This window comes from Cupressus sempervirens, chromosome 4 (assembly GCF_028749045.1).
Source record: "Cupressus sempervirens isolate cs-2001-9-10 chromosome 4, ASM2874904v1, whole genome shotgun sequence".
Lineage (NCBI taxonomy): Eukaryota > Viridiplantae > Streptophyta > Pinopsida > Cupressales > Cupressaceae > Cupressus > Cupressus sempervirens.
The window spans coordinates 689,031,023-689,052,837 of record NC_143121.1 but is presented as its reverse complement, the minus strand read 5'-3'; the positions used below and the strand labels follow the sequence as shown (position 1 = coordinate 689,052,837).

The 21,815-nt window shown below is 35.0% G+C and overlaps 1 protein-coding gene across 3 annotated transcripts in view; it reads left to right on the top strand.

The window, feature by feature from the left end:
* The first annotated feature begins 8,638 nt into the window (after positions 1-8,638).
* LOC149563149 (putative plastid-lipid-associated protein 13, chloroplastic) overlaps positions 8,639-21,815 on the top strand; it is a 238,218-nt gene continuing 225,041 nt past the window's right edge. For 2 of the 3 annotated variants that reach the window (XR_016364024.1, XM_089826545.1), the window contains exon 1: positions 8,639-9,256. Coding sequence is in view for 2 of the 3 variants with exons in the window: in XM_089826545.1 (XP_089682671.1) it covers positions 9,014-9,256 (243 nt within the window). In the remaining variant the exon portion in view is untranslated. The remainder of the gene's footprint in view (positions 9,257-21,815) is intronic. The other variant, XM_089826546.1, reaches the window with a different exon arrangement.

Genomic DNA, 21,815 nt, shown 5'->3' with positions numbered 1-21,815 from the left:
ATAATTTTCATACTTCATAATATTAATATTTAGTAAATAAACAATAGTAAGAATTAGCCATTTTTCATAAACACGTAACATGAAAATGAATACCACAAAATAAGATCAATACCAAGATAATTGAAAATATGACAATGATAAATGCAAGACAATTTTCTCACATGTATACCATCTTAAATTGTACACACTTCAATTTATGAGCATTTAGCTCCTCTTTATTGTGTTTTCATTGCACATTTTCACTTGCAGTACACACTTCCTATTTCTTTCTCTCTCTCCTAAGTGAAATTGGGATAGGACTTATCACATCTTTCTTAATGTCCATTTTTCTTGTCCATGGAATGAGGTAGGATCTAATATATATGTGTCTTCTCTTTTTAGACCCCATTTCCCAAATCTAATCTTAATTTATCAATCCCCAGTGCACATTGCACCCAGACCTATGCAATCTTAAAATCCTAGGTTACAAACTAGAGACATTAACCTCTTGGGGAATAAGTTAGTCTAGGTCGACATGTTCCCTGGTGGTCAAGAAGTTTTGGTCCTAGTCTTATTTCAAATTTCAATCAATTTCTGCTCACTATAGCTAGCTTTCGTGGGGGTAATTAAAAAAATTCACTATAAATATATATTAGATACCTCATTTTCATGTGATGGAAGTAATATTCAAGCACACACAAGAACCCCAATTTGACATAGAGCAATTGCAAGGTGGAAACTAGGGCCAAGTCTAATTCTTTAATTTCAAAGTGAGTTCTTCATCAACATTTCTTCAATTCAAGCATTCAATCACTACATGACACCATGGAGGTGCAATGAGATCATGAATATGGTTAGAGTACTTTAGCCTTGGGTGTTTTGTATGCTTTCCATGTTATGTTCAAATTTGATCTTTGTCTCTTCGTATTTTGTACACATTTACATTTTCAATCACATTTACATGCTAGGCTTTCACTCATAGAGTAGATTCTTAGCATTTACTAGCCTCTTTTACAATCTAGATCTACAATCTAGGATTCATGAGAACTACACACACATACAACATTCTTTCTAAAAACTATTCATGGAGGTGAAAATCACCAAAATGGGGGAATGACTAAAGAAAATCCCTTTATAGTCACCTAGACACACAAATTTTGTAATAGACTTGCAAATTATCCACTAGGCAGCCAAAAACATAGATATTACTTCTCAAGACCTTTCTGAAGAAGTTAGTAAGTTAAGTTGACTTTGCTATAATTTTCCAGGAACATAGTGACTTCATTATAAAGTGTTCGAACACATTACCACCAGATCAAAGTCTTCCTGAAGTGCTGATAAAATAAATATTTTTTGGGTTTTTTTTGTTGCGATCACATATCTGCAATTGAAACTTCAACCATAGTCTCAGATCTATGATTTTTGGAGCAAAAATGAACAGTCTCTTGTACATTTTGAGGTAAGTACTTTATCATTTATTTCACCTTTTAGAGTAGACCTATTTCCATATCTTAATTGGGTTAGTTTTCATGCTTTAGTACCTATACCTATCTTATAATTTTCACTTCATCAATTAGTTTAATTTTGCATTTACATTGGATATCTTTAATCAAACCACATTGTGTGAAAGAGGCCTTGCTAGTGTACTTATTTGATGTAAATTGGGTTTAGTAATGGCATCCTTTTATCATACTTGGGTTTTGCTAATCTAAACTAGGTATTATTTAGAGTTATGCTTGGAAGCCCCCCTTACATTATATTGAATGGCTTAGGGAGAAAGTGTTAAACTTGTCATATCTAGTTTTTATTGTTGGACCCATTGATTCCATTTCCTCCTTGAACAACAAGGAAAATATGATTTGCAAACAAAAAATATTGAACAAACTCCAAATGAGTTAAAAATAAATAGGGATTTGCATAAACAAATCACACATATTTGGATGTCAATAATAATCAAAAGTATACCCAAACAAGGGTTAGAAATTAGACATGAGTCTCACATCATAAACCTTCACACAAGAAACATCTCTAGCAAGACGATGTGGTAGTATAAGGCATCCTGACACTACACATCAAGAACAATCATCCAATATCCTAAAGCCCACTACCAATCATTTGGCTGTTGCACAACAATTGGAACAAGTGCCAACATTATTTGTGGTGGAGAAATATAAATATGATCCTAATACTAGGTTTTCTTGACTTGTAAACTTTCCTATACTAAGATGCATCCAAACATGTTCTATGCGAGAAGTGAAAATACACTATCACAATGACAGGAATGTAATGAAGAGATATATTATTTTTAGCTACAAGGGATAAAATTAATTTATGTCATGCTATTGCTAGTCACATGGTTCATACTACATATGCTACCTCCATACTATTAAAAAAAATTATATATGTTAAAAATTCAATGGTACGTTATTCAATTGGATAAGTGTACCCAAGCACAAAATAAAATATATTAGGGTTATTGTAATTATATCCTTAACACACAATTTGTAGACCTACAATTTCCATACCCTCAATTGAATACCGCTCCAGACAAGGGTTATTATAATCAAATCCTTAACACATAATTTGCAGACCTACAAGAGTTTTGATAATAGAAAGTCAACCACAAAAGATACACTTTACAAAATACATTTTATTTCAAAATAAATAGATCTTTCTGACAAACCCAAAATCAAAATATAGCTTTAAGAAACTATTCTTTGCATAAAACACAAGTTGGGGTTGACTAATTGAAAACAATTATATTTAAATGTTATTTACCTAATAAAATAACTTGGGTTTACAAAATTGTAGAAACTTATTAACAAAAGCAAGAACCCAAATTGGGTTTGTTGAAAAACAATCTTAAAAACCTTTTAGTTTCAAAGAAACAAAAAGAAACCATTACAAGAAGCAACACAACATTAGTAGTATTTCAAAACCCTTGTTACAACATTCATTTTCAACTTTTATTGTTTACATCACACCAAATCACGAGTAACCCAAAACCCTCATTATAGAAGCATTTTATCAAAATTCCATGTACAAAACTTACAAAATGGGCCCATTGTATTTGATTGTGATAGATGAGCAGAGGAGTACACATCCCTTTCAAGCATTAAAGTGTTTATGAACATTGTAGAATGTGTTCATAAACATAAAAACCCAATAAAAATTCCATGGAGAAACAACAACTGTAGATTATAAAAAATTAAGAAAGAAAACCATAAACCCAAATTTTATAGTCACTTCTTGTTAATGAGAAGCCTTAGTGAGGAAACTGTAATGCCCCGCCAAGGGATCCAAAGAATTAACCTAAAGTTTCACTTAAGTCTAGTAACATTTTTTATTTTTATTTTTTTCTTAAAACATGAAAGTAAAACCCATTTATAACATAGTAGTGAAAGCAATAACAACATCCAACTAAAAGTAAACATAAACATACATACATAACAGGTTACATTCTTAAGGATCCCTTAACGTTGAATCACATCTAACATAACTAATTATGTTTCCATCTAATACTATATCCACATAAATTAATAATGAAAAGTCCAATGTTCATTAATTACATTTTCGAATGCTCAATCATCCACTGTACATGCCACAGGGTATGAAAGGTTTAAAAGAATATACATTTGTGTAAATAAAGTACATCATCCTACTAAATTCTAGTCCATGATGCAATAACATAAATGAAACCACATGTCATACATGATACATCATCATCATAAAGATATAACATCCATCTTAAAAGATAACCATTTATCACAATGTAATTAACTAAGTGCACGATTCCTCCCAACCGTAAATAACATCATTAGACCATCGTGGGTCCTAGCCATCCCTCTGTGCGTAACATGCCAAATCACTAAAGAGATCATCGGTATTAACACAATAGAAATGTCACTCCTAAAAACATACTACATCATATGCAAAAAGTAATCTAACATGCAAAGTAAAGCATAAGATAAGTAAACAACATCATCTATATGCTAATCATCAATGTAAGGATACGTGTCCACCATCATAAAGAATGCATCAGCCACAGTGTCTCAAACAGATCTCAAATGATAAGAGTGATAAGCACTACCACCCCGCTGCGTGGAACCTAAATGGTCCACTCCCACCGTGTTGAGGAGATAATCTCAAGTCCCAAATAGGTTATCAAATCACATAGTACAAATAATCTCTAAGTCCAGGAATCCTAAAAGTATACTAACTCAAAGGTTCCAATCACAAACCGACATCTAATCCCAGAGGCACACAAAGACATGTAGGAAACCTACTATGCAAGCGGGAAAGTGTCATCACATAGATCACGCTAGAGTTACCTTGGTAGTCTCCCAATAGACCCCGACCCCCTAGTGATCCCTATGCAACCACTAGTATCCTCTCATTCAGACGAGGTATACTACAGAATGCAAGGTTGCAACCAAGCATTCTCTCTACTCCCATCCTAGTCTGCACTAGCACTTGAGGCATGGGCAAGAACAAAACAATTATATTTTTAGGTTCATTTAACTCAGTATTAGGTGAGAATGTTTTCACTTATTAAGAAAACTTACAATGAGTTACCCTGGCAGCCTCTTAGGGCCCCAGCCCCCATTGCAAGCCACTTCCCGACACTACAAGTAGATAATATACCCTAAGCTCATGGAATCATAAATCTCAAAATACCAAAAGATAATCCATAATATAAACATCAAATCTCCATGAGTCAACTGAAAAGCATCCATAGATAATCATGACCACATCAGTTCTCTATTGGCAACTGAAGGTATCCTTGATAATCACAATAATCATTGGTTCTCAACAAGCAACCAAAGAGTATCTCAAAGTAATACGGATCGAAGACTCCAAAATGGTTGAGTCAAAACATGTCACATCATGACATCATCAAGATCAAATAACAATTTAATTCCATCAAATGACTAGAAAGTAACCCAAATATAATTGATCAATGACTCAAAATGGCTAAGTCAAGTGTCTCATACATATGAATCTCAGCTTCACAGAAGAAGACTGAAAAGCAATAACAATCAGTAAATACAAACATCTCATAGAGCATACCATCACATAACCATGGTTGGGTTTATAAAGATCAGAATCAAAAGACATCATCATGACATCACAATCATAACCCCTGAGCCTTTGGTAGATGTCCTATAACTGGTCAACAACTAGTCAACCCAAAACCCAACACAAATAGCATAGAGAAAACACAAATTGCAAGCACATATTTGGGTTTTGTTTAAAATTGCATAGTTGAATGAAATGTGGAGGTCTTAGTTTTCGTTTTCAAGTTTAGATATTGAATGGAGAAATATTTTGTACGTTTTTCCTAACCCATGTGTTGTTTTAAAGAATAAAAGTTTTCCCCTCTAGCTCTTAGAATTCAATATACGTTATACTTATTTTGATAATGAGTTATCATTTTGCAATAACTCAATTTACGATTTTGAGAAGGACTAAATATTTGTTAACTTAAATATTATAACTTTTAATTAACCTTAATTAGATTAAATTCTAATTAAGTAAATTGATTAATTTAAAACTACATTATTTATTTAAAATCTTAAAAATTAAAAATTTCATTAACATTTTACATACATACATACATACATACATACACATATATATATATATATACTAATAGTTAATATATAACAAATATATATATATATATATATATATATATATATATATATATATATATATATATATATATATATATATATATATATATATATATATATATATATATATATATATATATATATATATGCACACACACACACACACACACACACATATTTAACAATATTAATAATGTTATTATTATTAAAACATTTGCAAAATATAAAAATTGATACCAATATTGTCGCGAGTACAGTGCTTATGCAGGTATCCTGTGACCCATTATTATGTACTGACATCAAAGTCAGTTGAGAGCATGGTACGATTCGTATAACATGTACCCACGGTAGTAATAGTGGTCGCAGGCTTATATTTATAAATGTGCCGCGAGTTATAAAGAAAAGAAGGCCATGTGGCCCGCGGGTCACAGGTACCCTACGAACATGCGGGTACTCTGTGACTCGTGCAGGTACATCGTCGGCAGTTGGGGTACGGGGGTCCCTTCCCCAAAACGGTTTATATATATATATATATATATATCGCTTTTCCTCAAATGAAAATCATGATTCGATTTTTTTAATAATTTCGACTACGATTTTATATATATGCAAATTTGCATGATTCTAAAAGAGAACAAATACAAAGTTTTTAAGACAAAAAGGGCTTTTTAAATCTTAAGAATTTCCTTTTAAAATAATTGTTTTCCCAATTTTACCCATTAATCCTTCTAATAGGTTTTGACTATAAATCTTTAACCCTGGTCCATAGAATTCTCAGATCTATGCATGTGGGGTTTTCTCACATAAAGAATTTAAATATCCATGACAAGATTAAAACAATTGGAACATTCACACATAGAATCCTCAGAAAGCATTCAAAAGACACGAAGAAGACAAGAAGTGCGAGAACGGAAATAATATAGACCAAAATCACAAGTGTCTACCTGGACACTTATGCTAAATCCCTTCTCCTCAGAATTCGCAGAGCAAGCTCCTTCCTTCTCCAATGTTTTCGGGTCCTCCAAAAACGCTCTCTAAGCTTCTAGGAGTGACTGAATATAAAGAACTCCCAGGAAGGACCTCGAATGTCTCTAGAAACAACCAGAAGGTGTTGACAACTAAGCATGAGTCTTTTCCAACCTTTTAGATGAGTCATAAGGTTGTAGACACCATGTGCTTAATTTGTGTGCTAACCCCTGTGTTGTTGACATATGTACAATCAAGAGGTGCGTTTATTCCTAGGCAAGCTTATAACTTTTATTTTAATTCTTTTATTACTTTTATTATTATTAGTTATTTATCATTTTATTATTATTTTTCTTTATTATTATTATTAATTTTAATTTCTTTTATTTAATTCTTTTTTCTCAATTAATTCCCATTTAATTAATTATAATCAAAATATCTAAAGATCATGACATTATATTAATTCTTCCAAAATAATTAAATTATTAATTAAATCTTTTTATTTAAGACTTAATTAATAGAAAATTCACCATAGACCTCCAAGATAAAATATAAAAACCCATCATAGAACAATCCATACAAAATCAGTCTAAAGGGTTAAACATCGCGAATTATGTCATCCGACACATTCGGAAGGTAAAATATCCATATACTTGTCCTATCTCTCTAGGACAATTGGTTTAAGGATTTGGGATTTGGACTTGAGAATTTATCTCCCCTCTCTTACCATTGAGATAGTGCGATAGGGTACGCTCATCCTGGCAATTTAGGGAAGTCGATACCCGGTACCTGCAACCTGCATAAAAACCATGCATGTACATACAATATATATGCTAAACTAAATAGGCAATGACAGGAAGTGGTGCATCATGTAGATCCCGACTAGCAGGTGATTACGACTCCCTTCCTTGACCACATCAGAAACGCCATACATAAGAACAAATACGCACACCATACACACGCAAGTATGGGGTAAGTATCCATAATAAAACACATGTGATAACAAACCATCTAACTAATCATCATCAATAACTGAAAATAATGTAACAATCAACATGCATATATGAAATGTAGAGTCTAAGTAATCTCATCATATATCAATTGAATCCATAGCATAATATCTGATAGTATCAAAACAATGCTACTAACCATCAACATAAAACTCGTCTAACATAGTCCGACAATAATAACAACAATGTGTCCAGAAATATGTGAACGAGGGCATGCACTACAGAAACGATCCCCACTTGGATTGAACAACTTGCATTTGAAGCCTTCTTTGTAGTCCCTATGCTCACACTCCATAAATGTTGTCCCCTCACTTGTAAAGGAAGCCACGAATGTGAAGGAACAACTTGCTTATGTGAAGGAATGGTGAAAAAATGTGAAAGATTTGACTTTAATTGCAAATGAAACTAACAAATGTGAAAGGAACCCACTCATATACCTCCTTACAACCAAAAAACTAGATGAAACTACCATATGCGAAGGCAAGCAAAGAAATTACCTTCACAAAACCAAATGACAATGGTGGCGAAAATAACAAGTGATGGTTGTAAGGTGATCTTCCACTTACATTTTGTACCCAACTAGATAGAACTCTACATAAAAGGAAAGATAGAAAGGGATGAAAGATGACACAATCTACGAGGAGGCATGCCTAGTAAATGGTTTGTGCATCATTTAATGTCAGAGTGATGGAATTAAAGAGATGTGATGCCTATTAAATGTTGTGAGACATTCGAGTGAAAGGTAGAATCATTAAAATAAGATAATACATACAAGTGGATTTGGTGGCCATATGGCTAGTGGACACGAAGTCACCCTCTCTAGCACTAACATAAAGCAAACTAGATCAATAAAGGACCTTCACACATTCCAATAATTTGAGGTTGCCACCTAAATAAAATAAATAAAAACTTAAAAAATACATTTGAAAGTCCACAAAATGACCCACGTGAATCCTAGAAGTTATGGTCCACACCTTTGACTCCCCTTTGTCTAGACAACAAAATAAACAGTATATCTTTCAAAGGGAACACTTCATTTTTTTTCGTATATGAGGTTTAGTTAGCCAATTCCCTCCTCCCCTGGCCCTTAAATCTTCCAGCCGACGATTTTAAAAAACTAAACAGATCATTAATTTCAAGCCGTATTCAACGACAGATTAAAATGGAAAAGTTCAAAGCAGCGAAGAATTCCTCGACCATGACCATCAAAAGCAATCAAAGTCGAAACAAATGATTAAATGACACGTTACAACGAGTGCTGACGTGGCAAAACTGGGCCTTAGAACATCTGAAGTGGATTCATGTCCAACGATAGGGCGCTTAGCAACTTAAAAGAGACTATGATGGAGTATGGAGCTTCGCGAGATAAAATTCCTATGTGTTTAGTAGGACTCGAATTCGAACCCATTTACGAATCTTGCAATGGCAATTGCATCACACCAGCTATGTGGCTTGTTTGCTTGTACGGATTTGGTTCTCTCTCACTCTAGAGCTTCAATCGGAATGCCACATTTGCCGCAGATACGAGTCAAAAGATGCAGGATAAGGAATACGAAGCGGCTGGGTGAGTGTAGGGCAAGCGTAGGAAGCACCACATCAATTGCCGCTTCAATTTATGCCAAAGATATGGAACGCACTGCTGCTAAAGAATCTCTATTTCTTGCTGTATGTGCCAATTTATTTAACCCAATTGGGTAATGATTTTTTGTTGATACTGTTTCCAGCTTTATAAATGTTGAAGATGGTTACTAGGTTTTATTCTCCGTTTGTCTCACAAGATTTTGCCTGCGTAATGGACTCTAGATTTTTAATCACGGTCAGCATCAGCTTATAGTTGCATTACAACAGAAAATGACAAGAAGATAGTGAGCCCGCATTGAAATAGTTATCTTTATCGGTTAATTAGGTAAAACCATACATCTTTTAGTCTAGTTTGTTTTCCGTTACATGGCAGTTAATTTACTCTTTACTGTCTATGCATAAGAATAATGCAATTCCATTCTGTCCTGTTTAACAATCTTGGTATCCGCTGGCTGCTCTGATGCTTCTACAAAAGAAGTGGGTTCTTATTTTACCGTTAGACAGATTTCATCAGTAGGCTAAGTTATTTTCTTGATTGGACTCAGCTCGTTGCTTTGACCACTCTCAGAGTTTTGTTGAAGTGTATTGCCTTTGACAGGTTTCAAATTTTCGGTGGATTTGTTTTGTACAACTTTTTTGAGAGCTAACTTGAACTATTTTTGTTCTTTGCTTGTTAGTTTCAATGATTAATTTAATATCTTTTTGGTGAAGATTCAGGTTGAATGCTTGGTGCTTCCTTTTTTTGAGCAGAAGATTCGTCACGGTCCAGTGCACGTAATAAGAATACTCAACTTCTTAATATGGTTTATCGGCTCTCTTCAATCATCAATGCGGCCACTATGTATGCAATTTTGCAATATGTAATAATCTGGAAAAAAAATGATGAATCCTTAGTTACCAATACGAGTTACTCATGGCTAGTAGTCTTAGCTATCAATCTTTTAGGACAGTTGCATTTCAATTACAAAAAAATCATGAAGGGACCAATCATCAATTTGGCCAATAAGTAGTCTCTAGCTATTGTGGGGCAACTTTGCATAATTATTGAAAATATCTTAAATTTTCCAGTAATCAAACTGAAATCCAACCAACATGATGTATATCATGTTGAGCCTAAAGGCAAATCTTAGTATTGTCTATTAGTGCAAAACACTCAGTCATTTTCTAGGTAGCATTGGTCGGTCAACACTGTGATTGAGCCACAATAGAGGCCAAATCATACAATGCATAAGTTTACAAGTTTAGTGTGTGCTGAGGCAGATATAGTTGCCGAGCACACTATAGTCGCCGAGCATTTCAGTTGTTGCCCAGTGCTATATAAGCCGAGTAGTTCTGAAGGGAAAATAGCTCAAGCCGAGCAAAGTTCATGCTGAGGGACAACATTAAGGAACAAGCATAGTCGAGCATCGGGAGTTATATGTGCCGAGTAATATAGTTTTTGTATTTGAGTTTGGAATGACACAAAATCATATGTAAAGTGTTTTTGCTGAGCTGGAATCGTGTTTCTATGTTCGAGGAGAGAATCAAGGAGGTAATTGTGCCTATGATTACGCATCATTAATTCCTATGTGCCATGATCAACCAACCAGAAAATAGGAAAAACTAAGTGGCAAAAAGGGATGAATCCTAATCATTGATCAAGATTTAGAAGCTTTGTGAGATGGTTATAATATAAGGGTTTCAAGCCAGAAATTGTTGTTGCGAGCAAGAGGAATTCATGCATGCGAAGTTGAAGGTGAATCGGTGGAGTTAAGTGTTGAGAATGAGTAAGGTGACCGAGTAGTGCAATGAGTTGGTATTGCTAATCAGTCACAAAGAGGTGATTATAATTTGGACAGAGAAGATCTGTTATCAGCATTCTAGTGGATATCAAAGGATCAAGGTACTGTTGCATTCTAACAAGTGTATCAGGTGAATCTCTTAACAGAATGGTCCTAACAGACCTATTGTAAATCTTTTAACAAAGTGCTCACTTTATTGTGATGTAAAAATTCTTTAATCAAGGTAGACTTAACAATTTTATTAGCTTTTAACGGAGCAGATCCTTCACAGGGTAGATTATCAGAAGTGATCAAAATTGTAGCCCTAATGGGCACATTTTATTGCTGCAGTAGTGAAGATTTTGTGGGTGTCATTCCCACTGCAGTTTTACCTTCACCTTGGAGGGTTTCTGCATTACCAAATCTTATGTTATGTGTTGATTACTGGTTTATGTGTTTCATTCATCCAAGTAGTTGTTAGATCTGAAATTACATGTTGATACATGATGATGCATGGTTAAGGTTAAGGTTGAGGTACATGGTGAATTAAATTTTGAATATGGTTTATGTTTGAAGTGGTAAAAGTTTTGAATATCCCGATTCATCTCCCCCTCTCAGCTTCTTACTTTACCATTAGATTTCCAACAATTGGTATCAGATTTGAGTTTTTTGAGGAAGAAGTTTAACCACTTGAGAGTCAAAGATCTTGGAGATGGAAGCCTACAAATTGGGAAAGGTGATTGAGAATCAAAAACTTGAATTGCAACTTGCATTTGAACAAATTAAGGCTACAAAGGAGAAATTGAAGAAATCTTTGAAAATATGGAAGGAGATGGCAATCCAACAAAGTGACACACAATACTAAGAAGAAAACATTGAGGACTTATGTGATGAAAGTAGATCCAGTGAAACTGATGTAGCACTAAAAGGTCATCTATTGGAGAAGAATAACATCCTTAATGAAGAAGTAAGATCATTGACAAGAGAACATGAAATACAATCAGTAAGACTATGTGAAGTCATTGAACAAACGAAAAAGGTTGAAGAAGACAAGGTAATGGCTGATGAAGACAAAAGACAAATGGGTACAAGTCTTGATGAGAGTATCAATGAAGTACAAAAGTTGACACACAATCAATTTGACATGGTCAATCAGCTACTAAGTGCCAATCATGAAATTGCAAGGAAGGTGGAATAGATTGCAAATCTAAGATCAGAGAATAGTCAATTGAAAAATGGGTTGAGAGCTGAAAAGGAAATTGTTGAAAGAATGAACAGATTAGGAGAGTTTATGAGACGACTTGATGAATAGCTAAGAGCACAAAGAAGACCTCATGATACTGCTGGATTAGGCTATATCGAGTTCATATCATCTACCAAGCAAGGAGAGTCATCAAAGCATGGAGGAAAAAGGAATGCAAAACCAAGGAACAAGAAGCTTACATGCTATCACCGTGGAAAATCGGGTCATACAACAAATGTTTGCAGGAGCAAAACCGGTAAGTCCAATTCCAAGCCTAAATTCAATGGATATTGTTTTAATTGCAATAAGCATGGACATCAAGCATATGAGTGTAGATTAAAGACACCAGCTACATCTAGATTTGAAGGTTATTACTACACATGTTAGAAGTATGCTCACAAGGCACAAGATCACCGATCTAATGCAAAACAAAGTTGGACACCGAAAGGTCAAGGCAATGCAAGTAGGCTAGGCGATTCTATAAATTGGGACTACATTACTTGGGTCAATTGTCAGTTATGTGGAAAGTATGGACACATTGCAACAAATTGTGCAAGGATACATCTCAAAGGAAGATTAGGAACTAGAAAAACTTTAGCCCAGTATGCTTTAATTGTCAAAAGGTCGGTTACCTAAGCAGAGATCATATGAACCAAGCACCAACATTTAATAATGAAGAGAACAATGGAAAAGCAAAGGTTAATGCTGAAGAAGTGTGAAGCTAGATGAATCAAGCTTGGAAGAAGAAATCTGAAGGAGGCAACAGTGTGAATGATGAAGTTGTGATCACCCAATCCAATGGATTAGGTGATTCCAACACCTCAAACTAAATAGTGAGGTATGTATGGAACTGTATTTCAAATGGCTAAATCATACATGAGTTTCTAATATTGAATGCACAAAAGTCCAAATGAGCATGTGATTAGATGCACTAGGACGGATTTGAGGTTTGAATCGAGTGAATATTTGGATGCCGAGTTGAAAAGGTAGTAATGGCCGAGTGTCAGTCAAAAGTGTTAAGAGACTGAGCATAATTGTTAATATTTACCAAGTCATAGCTTTGGCTAAGTTGAAGGAGTTTAGGAATGTTATTGTTGAGTGTTGCAGTATTGGTCGAGATAGCTATAATGCACCCACCAAAGGTACAAAGCATTAATGAGGCCCTAAAATTGAATTTTTGACCTATTTAGCAAAGTTTTTCAATCATTTTGGTCATATTGCATTCGAGTTTTCTAAGAGAAAATAGAGTCCGAGCGACTTATGACAAGTATTGTGTGTATTGTCAAAATTTGAAGTGAATTGTAAGCACTTGTGTTGTGGCCGAGTGAAGAAGAGTTTCGAGACAAAACCCTAGTTGAAGGAAATGACATCCAGTTCGATTGCAGCTGAGAAGAAGATTGAATCGAAGGTTAGTAGCATTCAATTGATTAGGAATGAAGTTGTTAAGTCGATGAAATTCACGACTTATCAAGAAATTGTGGCGAAAGGAGATACATTAGGTATCCTATCTTCAATCTCGTTGAGGGTAATCTTGATTCACAATGTGAGAACTTGTTACATGTGTAAAATTGGAGAGGTAGGAGATTTTGAATTAAGAAGTACTTATGAGAAGTTGTGCGTTGATGACAAACTTAAGGAAGAACACAAACACATCGCTAAGAAAGGGTTAACACATGCCCTAAAATTTTCAAGGGTTTTCAAAATTGAATGGATTAAAGTTGTATTGAGCCGAATTCAAGACATGAAGATATGGCTGGAAGGTGGACCCATTGAGATTACAAGGCAAATCATACATCAAGTAATTGGATACGTTGTCATGGATAAGGTTAAGACAATTGACTGTCAAATAAAGGATGTGATAGAAGAAAATACATTGATAGTATGCAGCAAGCGAGGGATGACGATTTCTACCATTACTGATCTCGAGATTGACTTTGTAGTGAGGGTCATTGCACACAATTTCTATCAATCAAGCCGATTGTCTAGTGTACCTGTGTTACAGTAGACATAGCATGGAAGATTGCAAAGAAAGACCACACCTATGATCTTGATGACGTCTAGCTAAGACAACTTGCCGAGAATCTCTAAAGTATAAGGAAGGCCAAAAATAGTATGTGTAAGTTTGGTTCCTTAATCGTTTGCATTTTCTTTTATGCATAGAATTCTTTTCCTACTATTGACATGTTACTTGGAATAAGAAGAAGCCAGTTACCCAGTAGATTAATGATTTCATTAAACAATTGGGATACAATATTGAGAAGGTCATGGATAGTTACTTTGAAGAGTTTAAGCAAAAGATGAAAAACAGGTCAAGGATCCTCAATCCTTGGTAGATAAGTATTATGATGATGTATGTTTCTTAGTAGATATTGACTGGACGTACATTCAGGCAGTGATACCTAGGATGGCATAGTTGAGACCATTGCCCTATGAAATTAATACTGATGAAGCTACAATTGCAATCACAACTTTGTTAGATGAGCCAATTGATCATTTTGTCAAGCCATTCGGCAGGTACGAGACAGCTAAGGTCAAAATTGCTGTGCAAATAAATGCACCCAAGATTGAGAAGAAATCAAAAGGTATGATAGAGAACTTGGAGAGGACATTTGGTGAAGGTGCCAAGAAAGATGCACCATTGCAAATGACTGAGGGTGAAGGTGAGAATATGTACATTGAAGAAGAGGAAGCAAAAGGAAAAGGTAAAGAGATAGTTGTTATTGAGCCTCAGGTGAGCAAGAGTGTCAAAAAGGTCACTAAGCTAGTCCTTACAACACCAAGAGTAACTAGACCAAGGAGAAGGGCATCTACTACTCTAGTGGCCGAGCCCAAGAAAGGAGTTGCAAAGATTACAAAGCCTACTCAAGGCAGGAAGTTGACAAAGGGGGAAGATATTGCAGAGGAAACTGAGTCGAGCAAACTTGCAAAGAAGCCTAGAAGAAAGGTTACAATGGCCAAGGATGATGATGAAGATGATGCAGAGAAGACCGATTCAGGTGACACCAACTAGTTCAAGATTGCAGTGCACAAGCCAACCCAAACCATAGATGAACATTGTGAAAATATTAGGGGGAGTGCTGGAATGACAAGTTTCAAATATATTAAGTATGATAATTTGGGCACTATAGATAAGGTAAAGATAGAAGATGCAGTTTTTGACATGATGACAACATTTAAGTACACACCTTTGGAGTTAGGAAATTTGATACCTAATGAGTTGTACAATAAGATTGATGAGCGATGGCAATATGCCTTGAAGACTAAAGGCCAGATAAGGGAAGATACACTTGCTAATGCGATGCCTGATTTGAGCAGAAAGCAAATTACAAATGCAATGAGTAAGTACAATAGTAAAATTGTTCCTAAGTGTAGAGCATTTAAGATCTTGAAACATAATATAGAACATGTAGTTAAAGATAACAAAATAATATGGACTTATGGTTGATGATGAGAAGAAGGATGAGGCAGAGAAAGCTGAGCTTGACCAAGTTGAATTGGATAATACAAAAGATATTAATGATGGTACTGTTCGGCAAGGTGGAGATCAAATAGAAACACTCACAATAGAAGATGAACTAGAGGCCAGTCCAGTCAAAGAGGTGCCAAATAAGGACAATGTAGTGACTGAACCTGAGAAGATGACTACGCTAACCAAGCCAGAGAGGAAGGAGGAAACTCGATAGTCTAAGTCAGCACATGAGACCTTGATGGATCCAAACCCTGTGATTGTACAAGTTAAAGATTATCCCAAGGTTGACACACAAGTGAGCTCACAACAGGTTGACTCAACACATGTCATTTCATCTATTCTTGTTATTTCATTAAGTCCAATTAATAGTCAAGATGTTGTACATGTGAGAGATGCCAGCCAACAGAGTATGCCAGTCAATGAAAGTGAGAATACCTGAGATCTAGAAAAGAAAGATGATGCCATTGAGGGCAATACAAATATTAATAATGAAGGTGAGAAGTTAGAAAAGAGCCGAAATGATCAAGCAAAACAGTCTGCTTTTGGTGAGAGATTACATGTCTCAGGACCTCAGATGGAGGGAGGAAAGGAGGTAGGACAACCGAGTTCCACTAGTGAACTCAAAACTGATGATAACAAGGAGAGGACAGAGGAACTAGCTCAACAAGAGCACACAACTGAGGAGAAGAAGATAGATGAAGAGCCTAAGAAGGTTGAGGAAAAAGAGAAGAGACACAAAAGTTGAGTTTGGAGATTAAAATACAAGAACATCAAAATGTGTCAAGCTCCAACACACAATACTCCAAGGGGAAGAGATTGAAAAAGAAGGTGAAGTTGTCACCTCAAACCATTAAAGGTAAATCTGTTACTCTAGATGATGATATTGTGATTCCAAATTGGGACACAAACAATTAAAATTATGATCAAATGATAATACTCAACAACTTGTTAGCAAGAAAGGCTAAGCAGGAGGAGATGAGAAAAGAGCATCAACAAAGGCAAGTATTATATGATATCAAAGATATATTTGTTGATAACCTATATGGAAAAGCCTCCATCATTGATCAGTTGGTAAAGATTGTTGAGCAAGTCAATAATCCTGACATTGATACTCACAAAAAATTCATGCAATGGTCAGAGAAGAAATTTGAGAATAAAGTATTGGAGAAAATGGCTACAAAAATTGCAATGAAAAAGGTGGAACTTTCCACTCTTGTTATAGATTTGGAGCAATTAGTTACTAGTGCTGACGCATTGTTTGGCAAAATATGCAATGTTCTTGGATTTACAAAGGAGATAAGGGAGAAAATGGAGAAAATAAATGCAGATCTAAAGAAGTGTGGATCGGATTTGAACATGGATCCTAGTTCCAGTTCTATTTATTTTTCAAAGATTAGATTTTTGCAAGGAAAACAATCAGAGTTGCTACATGAGGAATGCAACATAAGGAATGAGGTTACTACTATTCAAGCCTTATTAGTGCCTCATTTCGAAGTAATGTAGAGACATTTACAGATTGCGAAAGATCTCATGCAAAGTCCACAAATGTCTACAATAGATAACCTAGTGGATCTTGTAACTAGAATGGAGATTGAGAGGCAAACTCTTGATACAACCACGAAGAATTGGGACAATACAATGTCAATTGTTATGAAATAGCACCACCCATGTTTGAAAGAGTTTTGTATACTCCCTGGGCCACAATTGCATCTCACTACTCAGCATCAGTGACAAAACAAGGGGGAAATATTGTATGAATTTGTATGTCTATGAAAGGGGAGATGTATGCAGATTTTGACATACTATGTATATTATGTCTAAAGGAAAAGGAGTAATAAGGAGACAAAGCCAGAGCTGAAAACAAAAAACAAAAAGGTTTTTGAAAAAGATTTTGAAAACAAGTTACAACGTATGATGACCGAGCTACAAGTATGGAGTACACCCTAAGAGGGAGTTCAAATATTTTGAAATTTTGTTATGACAAATTTTGAGCATGATAAGTGTTTTTGCCACTAATGCCAAAGGGGGAAATTGTTGACTCTAAAGGCAATCTTAGTATTGTCTATTAGTGCAAAACACTTAGTCATTTTCTAGGCAGTGTTGGTTGGTCAACACTACAACCGAGTCATAATAGAGGCTGAGCGATACAATGTAGAAGATTACAAGTTTAGTGTGTGCTGAGACAGATATAGTTGCTGAGCACACTACAATCACCGAGCATTTAAATTGTTGTCGAGTGCTATATAAGCCGAGCAGTTCTGAAGGGAAAATAGTTCAAGTTGAGCGAAGTTCATGTCAAGGGACAGCATGAAGGAATAAGCATAGCCAAGCATTAGGAGGTATATGTGCCGAGTGATACATTTTTTGTATTTGAGTCTAGAATGACACAAAATCATATGTATACCATTTTTGCCGAGTTGGAATTGTGTTTCTATATTCGAGGAGAGAATCAAGGAGGTAATTACGCCTATGATTGTGCATCATTAATCCCTATGTCCTATGATCAAACGATCAAAAAATAGGAAAGACTAAGCGGTAAAAAGGGACGAGTCCTAAACATTGATCAAGATCTAGATGCTTCGTGAGATGGTTATAATAAAAGATTTTCAAGCGAGAAATTGTTGTTGCGAGCAAGAGGAATTCATGTATGTGAAGAAGGTGAATCAGTGGAGTTATCAGTGGAGTTAAGTGTTGAGAATGAGTAAGGCGACCAAGCAATGCAGTGAGGTGATATTGCTAATTAGTCACAGAGAGGTGATAATAATTTGGACAGAGAAGATTGGTTATCAGCATTCTAGTGCATATCGAAGGATCAAGCCGTTGTTACATTCTAACAAGTGTATCGATTGAATCTCTTAATAAAGTGGTCCTCATAGGTCTATTGTAGATCTCTTAACAGAGTGCTCACTTTATTGTGATGTAAAAATCCTTTAATCATTGGTAGGCTTAACAATTTTATTAGCTTTTAATAGAGCAAACCCTTCGTAGAGTAGATCATTAGAAGTAATCAAAATTGTAGCCCTAACATGCACACTTTATTGCTGCAGTAGTGAAGATTTTGTGGGTGCCATCCCCACCACAGTTTTACCTTCACCTTGGAGGGTTTCTGCTTTACCAAATCTTGTGTTATGTGTTGATTACTTGTTTACGTGTTTCATTCAAGCAAGTAGTTGTTAGATCTGATATTACATGTTGATACATGATGATGCATGGTTAAGGTTGAGGTACATGGTGAATTAAGTTTGAATATGGTTTATGTTTGAAGTGGTAAAAGTTTTGAAGATCCTGATTCATCCCCCCTCTCAACATCTTACTTTCCCATTAGATTTCCAGCATATCACTCATAGTAGACATAAGTATTCATTAGGTGCAAAAATCAGGAACATACACATCAACTATTCACCAATAATACTGGCAACAAACCACAACATCAAGTGTAAACATCAAATGTATTCAAAACATAGATGTAAAACAACAAATGACATGGTGTCACTAAGTCATTTGCAATATCTAGAGTGTAAGTGCTCCAATCATGACATCAATAAACTTTGGCAAAAAGATGACATGTTGTGAAATACATCAAGAGTGACATACAATCAACAAATCTGCACAAAGCATCTGAACTGTACACATCAATAATCTTCCAAAAGTCTTTGCTTGAATTTAGCATAGACAGAAGGTTCCCCTGACAAATGAGAGAGGATAATGCCTAGAAGGTCTCCCTGGTGGAGAGAGTAGAGAGCATATAATCTCCTCAGTGGAAACTATGCTAGATTAATGATTTAGATCATTATGTGAAAAGATGAACACATAGATGCAAAACCAAAAAAGGCCTTCTCGGTTTTCATCATAAATTATAATGAAGCTGTTCTTTTGGGTTTTCAACTGAACGGATAGTGTTCAAGCTTCTTTTTTTCGTTTTCCCCTTCAAACTGAAAGGTACAAAATGTGAGCCTTATTTGCTGCACCAAATCAATAAAAGGCAGCGTTGCAATCTCTATAACCACAAATAGCTGAACACATCAATAAGAACTATCATCATTAGCTGCATATCCAGTATACTTAATAAAAAAAAATCACATTGCTTAGCAAACATTTGATAGCTTGCATCCAAAAGAGCATTATTAGTGTCCAAATCAGAATAGGAAATCACTAGAATGGTATCAACAACAAGTCATGGATACAATACCACTCTCTCTGGGAATTAGATTTAACTCTGCAATCCTTTCAGCAGGTGATCGCATATCAAATATACCAAGGGCCATCTCAGGATTATCAATGTCAAGACTAGTAAATATAGTATCAGAAGGTCAACAAGACTAAGTTCATCACCATTAGAAGAACTAGGGTGGACAAGAACATCGTCATGATGAATAGACAATTTTTTATCATCTGTAGTAGACTGAACTCTCTTACAAGATTTTGGTCTACAAATGACACTTGGATCTCCATTTGGAATAATCTACCCTACCAAAATGCACAGACCTCATAGACTTCATAGGTGAGTTTTGCAGATAACAATGTTTGACAGAATAAGCAGGCTGACCACAGGATATACAATGGTTTAGATCAAAGTGATTGCTAGAGATATGGCCTTGATGTCCATAATGATACTGAGCTTGGGCATAATTGGACTTGCTAAACATTGCTTTCTGTTGCTATAATAACTCAGTTTTTCTGACTTCACAAGAATGACAAATAGGTGAACATACAAATTTGATGGGTTTAGTGGTAAGCTTTAAGTGTGGAAATAGAGATAAACATCAATAATAGAGCATAAACAAAACACAAAGGACTCAATATGTTTATCCTAGGAAAACTTTTCCACTCGAAGGGAAAAACCAGCCACACCAGCAAAAGATATCTTTTATTGATATAAAATGTTCATGTATAGGGCTTTCACTTGATTGATTTACAATATACTAATCAATCAAATAAATAGATTGCATAATGTTCTTCATCTTTTATACAAAGGTCTATTTGAGTTCCAAAAATAAGACCCTTCATATTTCCACATTTTCAACATTGCACATTTCCATACGCATGCCTCTTCGCATGACATATGACACATGCCCTTTTGCATAATATTAACTTAAATATAATCACGAATATATATTTCAGCTGAAGATGACTATTAGAAATGGAAAAAGAAATCTGTAAATAAGCAATACCAAGAAAGAATCTAAGTGAGTAAATGCATGAAAAGATATTACCATAAAATAGGAGATAGAAAGCTTCAAGATCCAACACCATGAGACAAGATATTTGGAAAGGGGAAAGCAAAGAAAACCCCTTGTGATATTATGAATGAGGCATGAAAAGCCTAAGAAGAAAGAGAGAGAGAGCAAGAGAGCAATTGCTCATACAATAATTGAGAAGAGGAAGGAAACCTCATTGTGAAATGAGAGAAGAGGGTCATCTCTTAAATAGAGATGTGAGAGAGGAGTTAGAATGTAACTCCCATGTCTATGAATGCCACCATTCAGAAGTGTGTGAGGCCAAGTGTGAGATTCCTCTTAAGGAAGAATAATCTAAAATTAGAAATTACAATAAATACTTGTCCTCACATATTCCACTAGATGACAAAATAAGATGTAGTGGAAAAAGGACAAAAAAAATATATATTAGGATACCTTGGCTTATAACCTAATATATTATAACAATAAATAAAGGAGGCCTAACCTTGGTTTATAAACACACCAAGGAAAGATTACAACTTCTAACACCCCCCTTTAATCTTTACTTGGGGTAATTACATCAAAGGGTATTAAACCCATATTTTTTACAAAAATCTGCAACTTAATCTTCAATATGAAGTAATTTGATTGTCTTCAAGCCATATGGTACATTTGCAGATCCAAGAGAAGTACATGAGTCATTTGAATTTGATCAAGTGGAAACATAGACACATCTTCATATGTGGAAAACCGAGAAGGTTCCTTGATGGATCACCTGAAAAAAAGAACAAAAACAAGACAACTATCCACAAGTAGAATTACATTGAATGGAGAAGTTAGTAAAAAAAATGAAGTTATAATAATTTAATCAATGAGGATAAATGAATGTGTTCACCAAAATGCAATGGAGTTAACATGATATCTAAAATAAGTCATAAGCTGAAAAATGATCATAATATGGGTCAAAATGACCAATCTTTATGCAATAAATCTC